General features: G+C 38.0%; 1 protein-coding gene across 1 annotated transcript; it reads left to right on the forward strand.

Moving 5' to 3' along the window:
* Positions 1-98: 98 nt before the first annotated feature.
* LOC117292906 (DNA polymerase alpha subunit B-like) lies at positions 99-12,624 on the forward strand. The gene is made up of 14 exons (XM_033775086.1): positions 99-272; positions 3,206-3,330; positions 3,973-4,104; positions 4,896-4,999; positions 5,769-5,959; positions 6,314-6,402; positions 6,828-7,049; positions 7,898-8,068; positions 8,543-8,581; positions 8,943-9,010; positions 9,988-10,093; positions 10,681-10,787; positions 11,457-11,643; positions 12,356-12,624. The coding sequence occupies exons 1-14, from the start codon at positions 179-181 to the stop codon at positions 12,506-12,508; spliced, it is 1,788 nt and encodes a 595-aa protein (XP_033630977.1). The 5' UTR covers positions 99-178; the 3' UTR covers positions 12,509-12,624.
* Positions 12,625-13,420: the final 796 nt, after the last annotated feature.

A 13,420-nucleotide genomic window follows, 5' to 3' on the forward strand; every position in this document is an offset into this window, starting at 1 on the left:
CATGCACCCACGTCATGTAACTTTGCAATTTATTTTTGGCGAAGGCCTCAAGAGCGCCCTCTACAGTTTTTGTGTTCACTGTATAAGTTTGGCGCGAGTTCCGATACACAACCTATCCGGCCAAGTACAGATTTTCTCGATTAAAACCAACAACTAGACGAACAAAGAAGGGGGCAAAATGATGGCGACATCTATGATAACCGAAGATGAACTGGTTCAAGAGTTCGAAGATTTTGATGTTGAACTTTCAGATCCCGACGTGGTGGAAAAACGTAAGTATGCAGAGAGTGCACTATACAATTACAAGAAGTACAACAATACAACAACACATTATTGGTGTCACACTGACACAGCACACATTAAAAACACTATATCCTCCCCTTACCAGTTTTCATGCTATTATGCCTTTTTCTTGAATTGGGAAAAAAATAATGATGCCTTATATCAACCGATGCCCTAATTACCTTCTTTTGTTAATATGAAGTATGCAAACATATATTAAAACTTGATGGACATTGAAATGTTCACACTACACACCGATCTTCGATGACTTCAAACTGGCCCCATTTGTTTTGAGTTTTTCCTGTTTTCACGGCAAACAAGAAAGTGTGGTTTCCCGGTGAAGCCATACATGGAAGAAACATCTACAGTGACTACAAGTGTTCTTTGAGACCCTGTGTATGACTCTATAGCCAGCAGTTGTCTTCGTTTTATTCAAAATATTTTAATGAAATTTTATAAATTACCATGGTAATTTGCAAAAAAACAACAAAAATAAATAATTTAATAAAAAGTGTGAATAATTATTGGCTTTCAAATCTGATTTTTATTTAGTTTTTTCCCATTTTTTCCCTTAAAATTTATAATAAAGGGTATAAATAAACAGTGATAATTGAATCAACAAGCTGATGGTTAAATTTTATTATTAATAATAATATTGATATGAGGGTTAAAAAATAAAAATCTCCAAAAATATTAGAGGCACATGGCTTCTTTAAGCCTCTGTATTTTTTTTTCAGAATGCTCAGCAAAATATTCAGTCACATGATTTGATCATCATGAATTGTGAATTGAAATAGTGTTCGATGAAACTTTTTGGGGTGGCAAATATTTTTATATGGCCTCAACATTATGACATATTTTTGTACCTTGTAGAAATGCCTAAAATACCAAACCTTTTTTCATTTACAAGTGCAAATAACCAGTGGAGCCTTACTTGTTTCTAAGTTTTGGTCAAGGGAGAGGAGACTCTTTGCTTGGCAAATAAAACCACAATTTTTTTATCTAGAGACTGTTTACATCGCGCACAGAGAGGTAAAAGATTTGCCACGATTTTAGGGACAGCTCGAAAAACAGGACCTCCTACGATACAAACTACACTCATTGCAATTGCACTACCTGAGCGCCACTGTCGTTGTCAGACTGTTGTTTCATTACGACTAACATTACTAAGCTTACACAATACAGACTTAGACTTATTATTTATGTATGTCTGGTGGTGTTACCTGTTAAAGCCATTGGACACTTTCGGTAAACAGTGTTGTCCAAGGCCCACACTTTGTGTATTACAACTTCTATATCAAATAACAAACCTGTGAAAATTTAGGCTCAATCGGTCATCGGAGTCGGGAGAAAACAACGGAAAAACCCACCCTTGTTTCCGCACATTTCGCCGTGTCATGACATGTGTTTAAAATAAATCCGTAATTCTCGTTAACGAGAATTTATATTGTTTTGCTGTTTTCTCAAAAAGTAAAGCATTTCATGGAATAATATTTCAAGAGAAGTCTTTCACCATTGCCTTCTGTAAACCCTGTAAGTTATTTGTAAATCTGTGAACTTTTGGTTTTTTTTTGGAACTGAAAGGGTCCAATGGCTTTAACTAGCTGCCCTAGACTTTAGGCTAGAGTACGTAGAAAGTACCCTGGTGTCATGTGTTTTCAGTAGGATAACAGGAAAATTGTTCACAATCAAAAACTAAATAATTTTGTATTCAAATCATCTATCCAATTTTTTAACAATAACACTTTCACTTCATGGTGTGTTGAAATTTTTAAAGTTTTGGTTTTACGTTGCGAGAGACAGTCCGCCATTAACAGTGCTTGTGCATGCACGACATTGGAGCAACGTCATATGTTTTCACACCTTTCATTGGTTGGTATTTTATTGAATATTCAGAAGCTAGTATGGCGGGCAAAGTAAATCAAAAATATTATTCAATTAGTACCTAACAAATTTAATTGCATTATGGCTACTATATTAGAATCCATAGATATCATAAGGCATGAAAGTAAAACACCCCACCCCCCTTGATGCACTCACACTTCATAACAATCCGTTTTCCCCCATTTCAGACCAGTAATGTTTGGTTTCAGGAGATAAGAAACCAATCTATGATATTTTCTCTTAAATGTAGACTTAATATTTATTACGCTTATCAGAATTTATAACAGTTATGCAGTACATAAATAAAAAAAATTGTTGTCATTTTCACTTAAAATATTTTAATATTTTCCTCACATTTGCGCACCATAGAATCCCAAATACTAGTAACCACCTCACGTGATCCATCTAGTGACTAAAGCAGAATGAAACTCAATCTAGCAGATAGTAATTTTGTTTTGAACTTTCGAGGTTGGATGATGTTTCTTTGACTCACTTGAATGTTGGCATAATAATGCACTAGTGATTAGTACCAAAAATCAATCATTTTATAAATGTTTGAGCATAACCAACGACAGGAAACTTTATTCTCAGCATGATTAAGCCTGATGAAAATACAGACCGTGAGTAAACTGCATAGCTTCTGTCACCGGTGCAGCTTGCACAATTTCACGGGAATCAAAGTTGGGGACCGAAAACATATGAGGGTCAATAACGTATGACGCTACGATAGTAGTAGTAGTAGAGTAGCAATGCAAAATGTGCGTACACGCCAGGCACAACTAATGATTATTGCAGTAGATAGGTCTTCCTTTGACCGAAGTGATGGACAGTGTTTGAGCTTGTGACATCATACATATATTGGAGGCGGTCTATAGCAATTTGTTTTATAAATAATATTAATAACCTATATACTAGATTCATAAAAATCAAAATTATAATTCTGTTCAATTCTCAGGGAATGTTTACCATTCTTTCCTTTTTTTATATTTTTCATGATACATGAAATGCATTTTTGTTTGCATTTTGGTTCAATTTACAGTGAAGGAACTATGCATGGTTTACAGGTTGGACTCCGCTAGCATCGTATCAGAATGGGTGGCATTTTCAATAAGTCGAAGCGACTTGAAGATTTCAACAGAATCACTTGAAGAATTGGAACAGGAGGTTGGTTTGAGGTCAAAATATTAAATGTGTATTTTCTTTGGAAGACTGGGAGACTTTTGAGACGCTGGCGGCAGCAAACACAACTGTCCTATTTTGCGGCACATGCACAGTATTGCGTGCATAGGTCCAAGCATGCGTACTTCTGGTGAGAGCTGTGGAAAAGGACCGTCAAAAACCTCTCACTTACTTGTGAAGGTGTTTTCTGTTTGAGTGCCTTCTGACCACTCCTTATGGTAATTCATCATTGCCTTCCAATGGAGGGCCACACACCAGGGGATCAGATGGACACTTGAGTACTTGAAGTTTATCTCGTCACACTGTTTCAGTCAATAGTCTTTGATTCTTTAAAAATAAAGTCAAAGAAACATTTGAAGTCAGTGAGTCATTATGTCTTAATGTCCTACTGTTTAAAGACTTTTCCTCTGATCTTGTTTGTTTATTGTTTGTTCAGATGATCTTCCTATCAAGGGAATTCAGTAAACTCACACAATGGGATATAAACCCCAAACTGGCAACAGCCATTCTCTTACAAAAATTGTTAGATTGTGGAAAAGTTGACTCTTCTTTGCTAGGGCTCCACAATGAAACTGACTCTCTCATCCCACCCTACTTCATTGGATTTTGATTGTTGCTCAATTCCAGAGAATATGTAAGAAAGGGAAAGCTACCAAGGTGTCATCTCATATTGAGTCTAGTCCAGCTCTCTTTCCTTCAGACTCGCTGATTGATGAATCTGATGATCTGATGAATTCATACACCCCTCAAGCTGGAAAGGTAATGGCAACCACTCCAGTGCAGCCTAATGTAGGGACGGTAAACATTCATTTGAACCACAGGGCTGAAGCCCTGGACTGCAGGTCCGAGGACAGTGAAACTCATGACCAGACAAGTCTGGGCCCAATTTCATAGAGCTGCTAAGCACAAACATTTGCTTAGCATGAAATTTCTTCCTCAATAAAAACAGGAGTTCCAACCAAATTTCCACGTGATTTTCAGGATTTAAGCAAACAACAGCTGAATACCAGTAACAAGCAATATGCAACAAATGGAAATTTGGTTGGTAATCCTGTTTTTTTTCAAGGAAGAAATTTCATGCTAAACAAATTTTTGTGCTTAGCAGCTCTATGAAGTTGGGCCCTGGTGGTCTTGTATGTGTTTTGACGCGTTGTTTTACAGTCTGAATACATTCTGTTGGTTTGGAAAAATACATACCCATGAAACAAATCAGATAAATCTTCTTTAAATGTGCCTTTTCAAATACAAACAGTTCAATTCTTAAACTGTGTAGGCATTTTTTTCCACATTTGAATTATGTTCTTGTTGACAAAACTCTTGTCCAGTTTTATTATTTTGAGCTACATGCCCTGCAGTCTTGTGGGTTCCCCTAAATTTGAGCAGTGAATGAGTGACGACTGAGATCACTTTCTTAAACAACTATTTGTGTGCCAACTTATCATCTGCCAGTCCATTTGCTTTTCCATTTCTCACAATAGCTCTCTTGGGCTTAAAGTATAAAATGAACCGTAAGTTTCTCAAATGTTTAATATTGCTTCCCTGCCACACAGAATAAACATAAACGTCTTCATACGACACCAGAGAATCCAACCAACAAGAGACTATTGGGTCAGAATAGTGTGACGTTTTCACCATCAAGTTTCTCACCTACAGTGTAAGTCAAAGTATGTGTCCTAGGCCTAATTTCATAGAGCTGCTTACTTATAAGCAGAAAATATTGCTTTTAAAACAATTTTCTGCTTAGCAGAAATGAGCAGGATACCAGTCACATGTTGTACGTGTGACATGGTAGTTTGGCTGCTTATCATATTCTGCTGAGCAAAATTTCATTGTGCTTAGCTACTTTTTGTGCTTTTAAGCAGCTTTATGAAACTGGGCCCAGCTTTGAAACTTGTAATATCCGATATCTTGGGTGTTTAAAACGGCGGTCCATCATGAATACTTTCGATGATATCCATAAATTATGGGTTGCAGGTGCGTTAAGCGCTCGCTGCTCACCACTGTTGCCCAGGTTCCATTCCCGACTAAAGCCATGCATTGGTTCTCTCCTGTGCTACAAAGTTTTTACTCAGGACCTTCAAACACTTTAGAACTTTGGCTGTGTCCCGTGGATGTTTACGAGTCAATGTGGCTAGCTGCCAAAGGCGCCCTTGCATGCTTGCGGTTTGAGCATGAGCATGCTGTAGCTGTATCCTTCGCAATTCAGCTTCTCATCTGGGAGTAAGGATGATTTTATCATTGTAATTATCAAGAAACATATCATCGAAGTAATCAGTTGAAGTTTTAGAAGGAGCTTTTTTTTTCTCAGGAAAACAGTCTACGGAAAGGATTAACACTTTGTTTTATTCTTGGAGCAAATCAACAGTTACAAATATTTAAAAACTGTTTTGAATTATTTTTTTTCTTTTTCTGCAAACAATAAGTGCTACACCGTCACAAAAGTATGGCAGTCGGACCAATAAACGAGAGGTAGTTGCAAAGTTTGGTTCAACAGAAGGGACAACTTGGAAGGGTACCAACGCAGCGACGTGTTCAGTGGAATACTACGATCCTGAGGGCACACTCAAGCAGAACTACAAGTATATGTTCCAGAAATTTACAGACAAAGCTAGTAGTAAGTTGCTCTAAAGACAATGAACCCTCGAAAAACAATATTAACTAAATAATAGTCGGGATTGTCAAAATTTGGAAAGTGGATTAGCTCTTTAGTGCGAAAAAAATGGAAAATATTTGATGTCATTTGTTAGGGGTTCATAGTATTAAATGAAGGTTGCCAAATATTTTTCTTGAAGTTTTGAGCAAAAAATGAACACTAGACTGCAGGCCCGAGGCAAGTTTTTTAAGCATCCGGAAAGTAGAGTCATGACTGGACAAGTCTGGCGGTCTTGCATTTTTCGTTCAAATGGTGACCTTCAATCTTGTAACAATGCCCATATTAACTAATTTTGCTGAATATTTTTGTTTTCAGTATTGAATGATATGATTGAGAGTATGGGACAGCAAATTCAAGATAAATACAACATAGAAAGCTTCACACACCTAGCTCTTCCAATCCAGGTAGGGAGGTCATGTCTATTTCTTACATCAAAATGGTTGTCTTAATTCAAATGCATAAGAAAGTATTGTTCGAGGACACAAGAGCCACATACAAATTAATATTTACCTCATTGGGTTTACCCCGAAACAGAGAGTTGGGCCTGGATGAACTGAAATTTTGTGGTGATTAACCAAAAGTTCATCAAACAGAGACTTTTCTTTGAATCGTATTTCTAATTGTGAAGAAAAAAAACCCCACAGAGCAGTGATATAATCGATAGTTGAAGTGCCACCAGCCCTTCCTCCTGTCACCCCAAGAATAAAAAGTTGCAAAACTGTGTCCCACTCTTTCGAAATGGCTGTTGAATCACACCACCTATTGAAAATATATGTACCTAACTTTGTGAAAATTCGTTTTGCTTTGAAAAATGTTTTACTATTCCAAGGAACCAGTGACGGTGGTAGGTCGAGTCTGTTGCGATACCAGCAGTGGGCGTCTAAATTCCCAGTCTGTGATCCTCGAGGGATCGGTGGAGACGTCAGCGGGCAAGCAAGTCATGTTGAACCTGTCCGAGATCAAGGAATATTCCTTGTTTCCCGGTCAGATTATTGCCATGGACGGAATCAACAGTAAAGGCGTCAAACTGGTGGCTTCTAAAATATATGAGGTTTGTAAATATCTTGTCTCTCTTAAATTAAAGTAATAAATCATGTGGGAAACTGACTGGGTTTCTGTAGATAATTTTGGGTTGAACAAAGACAAGTTCACTAGAGCGGCACTTGAATATGTGACTTTCGGCACATTAATCTGGAGGTTCTAATACCGCTGTAGTAAATTGGTCTTGTTCAACCTAAAATTTGAAAAAATATAACTAAAAGATTCATGGGAGTTTTTGCCTATGCTAGGTGCCCGCCAACAAACTTACAAAGGAAATCAATTAGCACTTAAGCAAAAATTAACAGAAGTCATTTACTTACTGAACAGAGCAGGGGAAGTTGAAGTGTCTTATAACTATAACATAACTTCCATTGTGATTATTCATTGCCCTGTACATACTTGTGCAAAAGAAAATGCAAAGTGAATGACGCAGAATTCAGCGGTAAAGCAGAGCACTGAAATTGGGCCCAGGTCCTTTCAACCTCTATGTGAGGGTGCCCTACTAAAATAACATCACGTACATTGGGTCCATAACCAAAGTTACCTTTCAGGTTAAAGAACACTTCAATACTTTTTTCTGACAATCACCAAAACTTTATGTAAAGATCGACCCCTTATTAGATAAAAACAAGTAATTTTATTCCTGCCCCTAAATTTTGAACAGCAGCCCACCTTCACTCCCATTCTTCTACAGCTAAACTAGACCCCAAGCAGTACAGCCAGACTGGGTACTGTAGATGCTTTCTGCCCAGTCAGCCACATTGTGGGTGACTGCTTGTGTGAAGAGCATTAAACACATTTGATTCACCAGAACAATCACCAAGACTTCATCTTCCGTCTCTTTCTTCTCTTTCTTAGAGTGTTCCTCTACCTCTCTGTGAGTCTGAGGATAACTCACTCTTAGACTACGGTTCATTACATGTCATGGTGGCTGGTGGACCATACACAACGGCTGATACTCTGAGTTATGAGCCAATGAGCGATCTAGTCAGAGTTCTACTTCAAGACACACCGGATGTCTGCATTCTTGTGAGTGACTCTTCGCAAATTTATCTGGACTTTTCTTGACAAAATTTAGCAGGAAAAAAAACAAAAAAAAAAGCTACTGTTTTGGGACCACTTCAGGCCTGGAATTTCATCTTTGTGTGGGCAAGGCCATTATGATTTTGCAAACGGCATTTCCATACGAAAATGTGCATGGGAATCTTGAAGGGGCACCACGGCCAAGACCACGGCATCGGAGGCCATCGTGTAACTCCAGACCTCTTGCTTAAAAAGGAAGTACTTTATTGATATTGGAAGAGTTAAATTCAAAACAAAAAAATTCAAAAAGTCAACTTTTGTTAACCCCTCCCCCCCCCCCCCCCCCCCTCACAAAAAAGGAGAAAGACCTCCGATTAATGGATCTGAAGTCAACATGGTTTTAATTAATGCTCATTTCTGGCATAGATTTGCCAACATAAATTCATCAAATGTTTTTCATTCTGTGATTTCTCTTCATAGTTTGGGCCGTTTGTGGATGTACATCACGCAGAAATCAAGGTAGGTTATTGTAAAATTACTTCACACCCCATCTTATTTCCACATTTAATAGTATAAAAAAAAAACATTTTCATCAATTTGCCATCAATTAGAAACCTTTAATTTACTCATTCTCCTTATTTGATAAAAAGACTTCTTCTTAAATTGGACATAATTCCTAAGGGAAATCACTTAGAGTTGAAATCATTTACATACAAACAGCCAATTTCAAAGCTCACACGGGGTGTCATATCTGGGCTATAAAGGGCGATGCACTCAAGTTCTATAGTTTACAGAGTGTTTGTCCAAAGTTTTTTATGAGTGATTGTTTTATGGATTAACTTCTAGAAATCCCTCATGAATTATTTTTGTCTTTATCTAGGATTACGCGCAAGATCCTGAAGATTTGTTCAAGAAGCAGATGACAAAACTAGTAGAAGCCACAAGGAAGTACGTCGGAGATTATTTGTTTTAAAGTTCACAATTCTTCTGAGTTTTCCTTATTCTTCCATTCATGAGAGTTCTCCTTGTGAAGAACCTTTAGTGGATAATACAGGGTTTTTCCATTGTCCTTAATTTGTCTAATGACCAGCCAGTGGGACCATTGGGTGGATTTCAACAAGGGTTAAAACTAGTCTTATCTCAAGTTAGGACGAGTAACTCGTCCTAACTTAGGACTAGCCACACATTTTGTAAATCTCCTAGCACTAGTCCTAAGGTAGAACTAGTCCTAACTCTTTGTGAAATCAACCCAAGGTCTCCTAGCTTTTTCACAAGTTCATAATTTATAGAATATAAGGATATTTGTCGATTTGATTTATCTACTATTTACCCAGCTCAGCCAGCTGACCACTGTTAACGGGACAGCGCTGTGGACAGTTTGTCTTGCAAAAGGAATTAAGCCGTCGATTTCACCCAACTCTTCCTAACTTAGGATTCATCTTAGGACTTAGGACGAGTTGAGTTCCGTATCCAAATACGTAGGACGAATTGAACCCATCCTAAGGTAGGACAGGTTACTCGTCCTAACTCGATTTAGGATTAATCCTAGCGTTTCGTGGAATCGGCTGCAGGCGTGATATACTTCCCACTTAAGTTTGATTTCCGATTGTTTTTGCCTTTGGGAAAAATCAGACAAGTTATGATTAAACAGCCTGAAAGGTCCACTAAAGGCATCACCTTGTGTACATATAGGTCAGCTCTTGTACTCGATAAAATATTCCTACTTTTTTTCCAAAGACCAAATATGCCTGAGTAAAGGCGTGCCACCCTCCAAATCCAGCAAAGTTTGATGTCACTATACACACCACTGTGGTAATATTAACAATTCATCTTAAGACCAAGCACTGTAGTGCTTGGTAAAATCAATCCCTGATGTTATTTTGAAGTACTTACAATGTGGCCTCTTTTCCTTCCCCTGTTTCTAGAGCCGGAACCCACTTAGTCTTTGTGCCATCTCTACGCGATGTTCATCATGAATTTATCTATCCACAACCTCCTTTCCCAACGCCAGATAATTTCCAAGACAAACATGTGAGTAACGTAACCTTTCATATAATGCAGCACTTGCGCTTTGTGTTGCCAATTGGGGCCAACTTCATGGAGCTGTTTGAGCTGGAAATATTGCTTAACTCAGTCTGTTTGAGCAGGCGACCAGAAAATTGTATTGGGCTGGTATCCGACACCCTGTAAAACGCAGAGTTCTGCAGTAAACATTAGTGCCATTCAATCGGGCCCAGATAGCAAAACTATCATTTAATATTGTTTGATTTTGGGTTGACTAAAATGACTAATTACTGTTTGGTTTAAAAGAAAAGAAACTTACTGCAAAAAATCGAATGTGACATCGATAAAGATGGAAATATATGTTAACGAGTACAAATTTTACAAAAAAAAAAGGAAAAATATCATTGAGATTCTTGAATTAATGAAAAGGCAACTGAGAGTGAATTTCTAGTTATTCTGATTTTAAATAAAAAAACCCAAACAAATCAAAGGCACCAGTCTACAATGACAAAAGCCTCATTTTAGTTATCACCGAGTTGAATTAGGGAATACCAATATGGCCGCTTGTCAGATGATTTTTAACCCAAAGATATATGTTTGTTTTTCTCATACAGAGAGTACATCTGGTACCCGACCCCTGTACACTCGTTATCAATGGCATCGTGTTTGGATTGACATCAAGTGATATTCTCTTTCATTTAGGGAGTGAAGAAATATCCCAGTAAGTTTTAATATGTTTGGGGAATGGTGAAGTTGGTTCCCTTTAATAGTTGTATCAGACTCTCATTTTAAGGAAAAATAGAATCGCAAACGATCAGGTCATAAATAAAACCACAACATGTCTCTTCTAGTTTTGGGGTTCAGCGAAGACAAATTTACTTGAACTTGACTTGAACCTGCGACTTAAAGGCAGTGGACAATATTGGTAATTACTCAAAATAATTATTATCATAAAACCTTACTTGGTAACAAGTAATGGGGAGAAGTTGATAGTATAAAACATTGTGAAAAACAGCTCCCTCTGAAGTGACGTAGTTTTTGAGAAAGAAGTAATTTTCCACGAATTTGATTTTGAGACCTTAGATTTAGAATTTGAGATCATGAAATCTTTATAAACAAAAGTTGTAGCAAAGTTAACTAAATCACTAACTTATGATTAAAAAACCCTGTTTGTAGATTAGGTTTTTATTCCCTATCTGGTTGCATAGGTTTTTCCCCGGATTATTTCTCTGAGATTTTTCTCCAAAATATAAAACTGAACCTTCCTTTTTTTGTCTTCTCTCTTTGGGGTTCTTAGCTAGTGTAATGATTAAGTTCGCTGAGAAAACGTGGCTCCATAACCAGAATTAATCAAATTAAATGAAACTAAACTCATTCCTCCCCTCCTCAGTCCTCCAGGTTCGTCGGATCGTCTTGGCCGTCTAACGAAGCACATCTTAACCCAGCAGAGTTACTATCCGCTGTACCCGCCCCCAGAGACTATGCCGATTGACTACGAGCACTTTGAGCGTTATTCTCACATGGAGGTGACTCCCGATGTCTTCATCAGTCCGTCGGACCTCAGGTGGTTCATTAAGGTGAGGGGATCAGAGTTGGGTTTTCGACTCAAGGATCTGAGAAAAAAAATCCTCAGTCTCATGACAACCAGTTTAAATCACTGACACAATGCTCATGTTGGTTCCTTTGGTCACTTTATATTCACCAATAACCCTGGTCAATACATGCACAATGGCAAAAACTCTGACAAGGAGCTTACCCATAAATGTGTAGAAACCGAATGACTGCAAGTGTTTTATGGTTTTCAAGTCAACAGGTTTGGGGTGTCCTTGACTAAGTATAATCTCTAGAGGTTTGTGGCTTTAAAACTTTCTCATTGGCTATGGATTCTTATTCTTTCTGAACTGGTACTTTTTGGGGTTTCATTCAATGAACAAGTAAGTCAACAAAGTGTTATTTAAAATATTTTAGACCTCTTTGAAGATACCAATTTTTCGTACAATGTCGTATTTAAAGATCGCATTTCTCCCACAATATTGCAGGACTGGAATTACATGAAGTTCCTGCAGGTCATGGCCTCCATGAACTGTTCTTTGCCTTGATGCCCCTTCAAAAATTACCATAGACTTTAAGTTCCGATGGAAGTGCCCTTTGCAAAGTGAAAATGATCTTGCACCCTCAAGAATGAAACTCCGTGCCTGATATTGTTGGCCCCCCCCCCACCCTTCAACTTCTTCCTAACTGAGCCATTAAGTAACCTTTCCCCCTCGCTCTCTCTTTTTTCCACAACAGGAAGCATGCGGATGTCTCACCATCAACCCAGGTCGCTTGTCGAGAGGTCAAGTCGGAGGGACGTATGCCAAGATTGTCATTGCACCTTCTAAGGAACCCACTACAGGCAGTGGAGTCGCTGCACGATCTACAGCCCAGATAATGAGGATTTGAAGTAGGATTTAAGAGATTACTTAGGGATGCAGGGCCCAAAATCATAGCGCTGCTTAACGGTAAGCAAATTTTCATGCTTACTGTAGCAGAAAAATTTGCTAAGGTGTTAGGTGGTCTTTTTGCGCATTCACCATGGATTTGTTATGTTACGTCATTCATTTTTGTGCACTAAGCACCAGAAGGTTAGCATGCATTTTTGTCTGCTTACGGTTAGCAACGCCTTGAAATGGAAATCGTACAGTAAGCAGAAAATCAGCTCTATGGGGCCCAATTTCAAAGCGCTGCTTAGTGGCCGATTTTGTGCTTGCTGTACGTGCTATTTCTATTTCATAGTGCTGCTAACCGTAAGCACTTGAAAAGGCATGCTAACCTACCGGTGCTTACCGCACGAAAATAAATAATTTTGAAATTGGGAAAGATTGTAAATAAAAATAGCATTGTAAATAAAATAAAGTCGTCTTGAATCTCTTCACTGCCTCTTCCGATGTTGTTTCATAACTTGGCAAATATAAGCAGAAATGAGATTTTGGAATTCAAACGTACTCTTTATAAGCAGAACTCTTTTTAACAGGGCTATTTATAGTGAAGGATGAACAATTGATTAGATTTGTGTATCTAACACAAGTGTATGAAACGGTGTGAAGTCAGTGTAAGAATTTAATCAACAATTGACTAGGTATAAAAGGAACACGTTGCCTTGGTCGAGTTGGTCTTCGAAATTGCGTGGTTTTACTTTTACTTTGCGAACTAACACGGTCGACCATTTATAGGAGTCAAAAATTTGATTCCTGTAAATGGCCGACCGTGTTTGTCGACGATGTAAAAAGGAAAACCACGCAATTTCGAGTGATACTTGTGTGGATCGTTATATTCTACTTTTAGAATATCTTTCATACGCTTTTTAAAGGCCAA

This window comes from Asterias rubens, chromosome 1 (genome assembly GCF_902459465.1).
Source record: "Asterias rubens chromosome 1, eAstRub1.3, whole genome shotgun sequence".
NCBI classification, from domain to species: Eukaryota; Metazoa; Echinodermata; class Asteroidea; order Forcipulatida; family Asteriidae; genus Asterias; species Asterias rubens.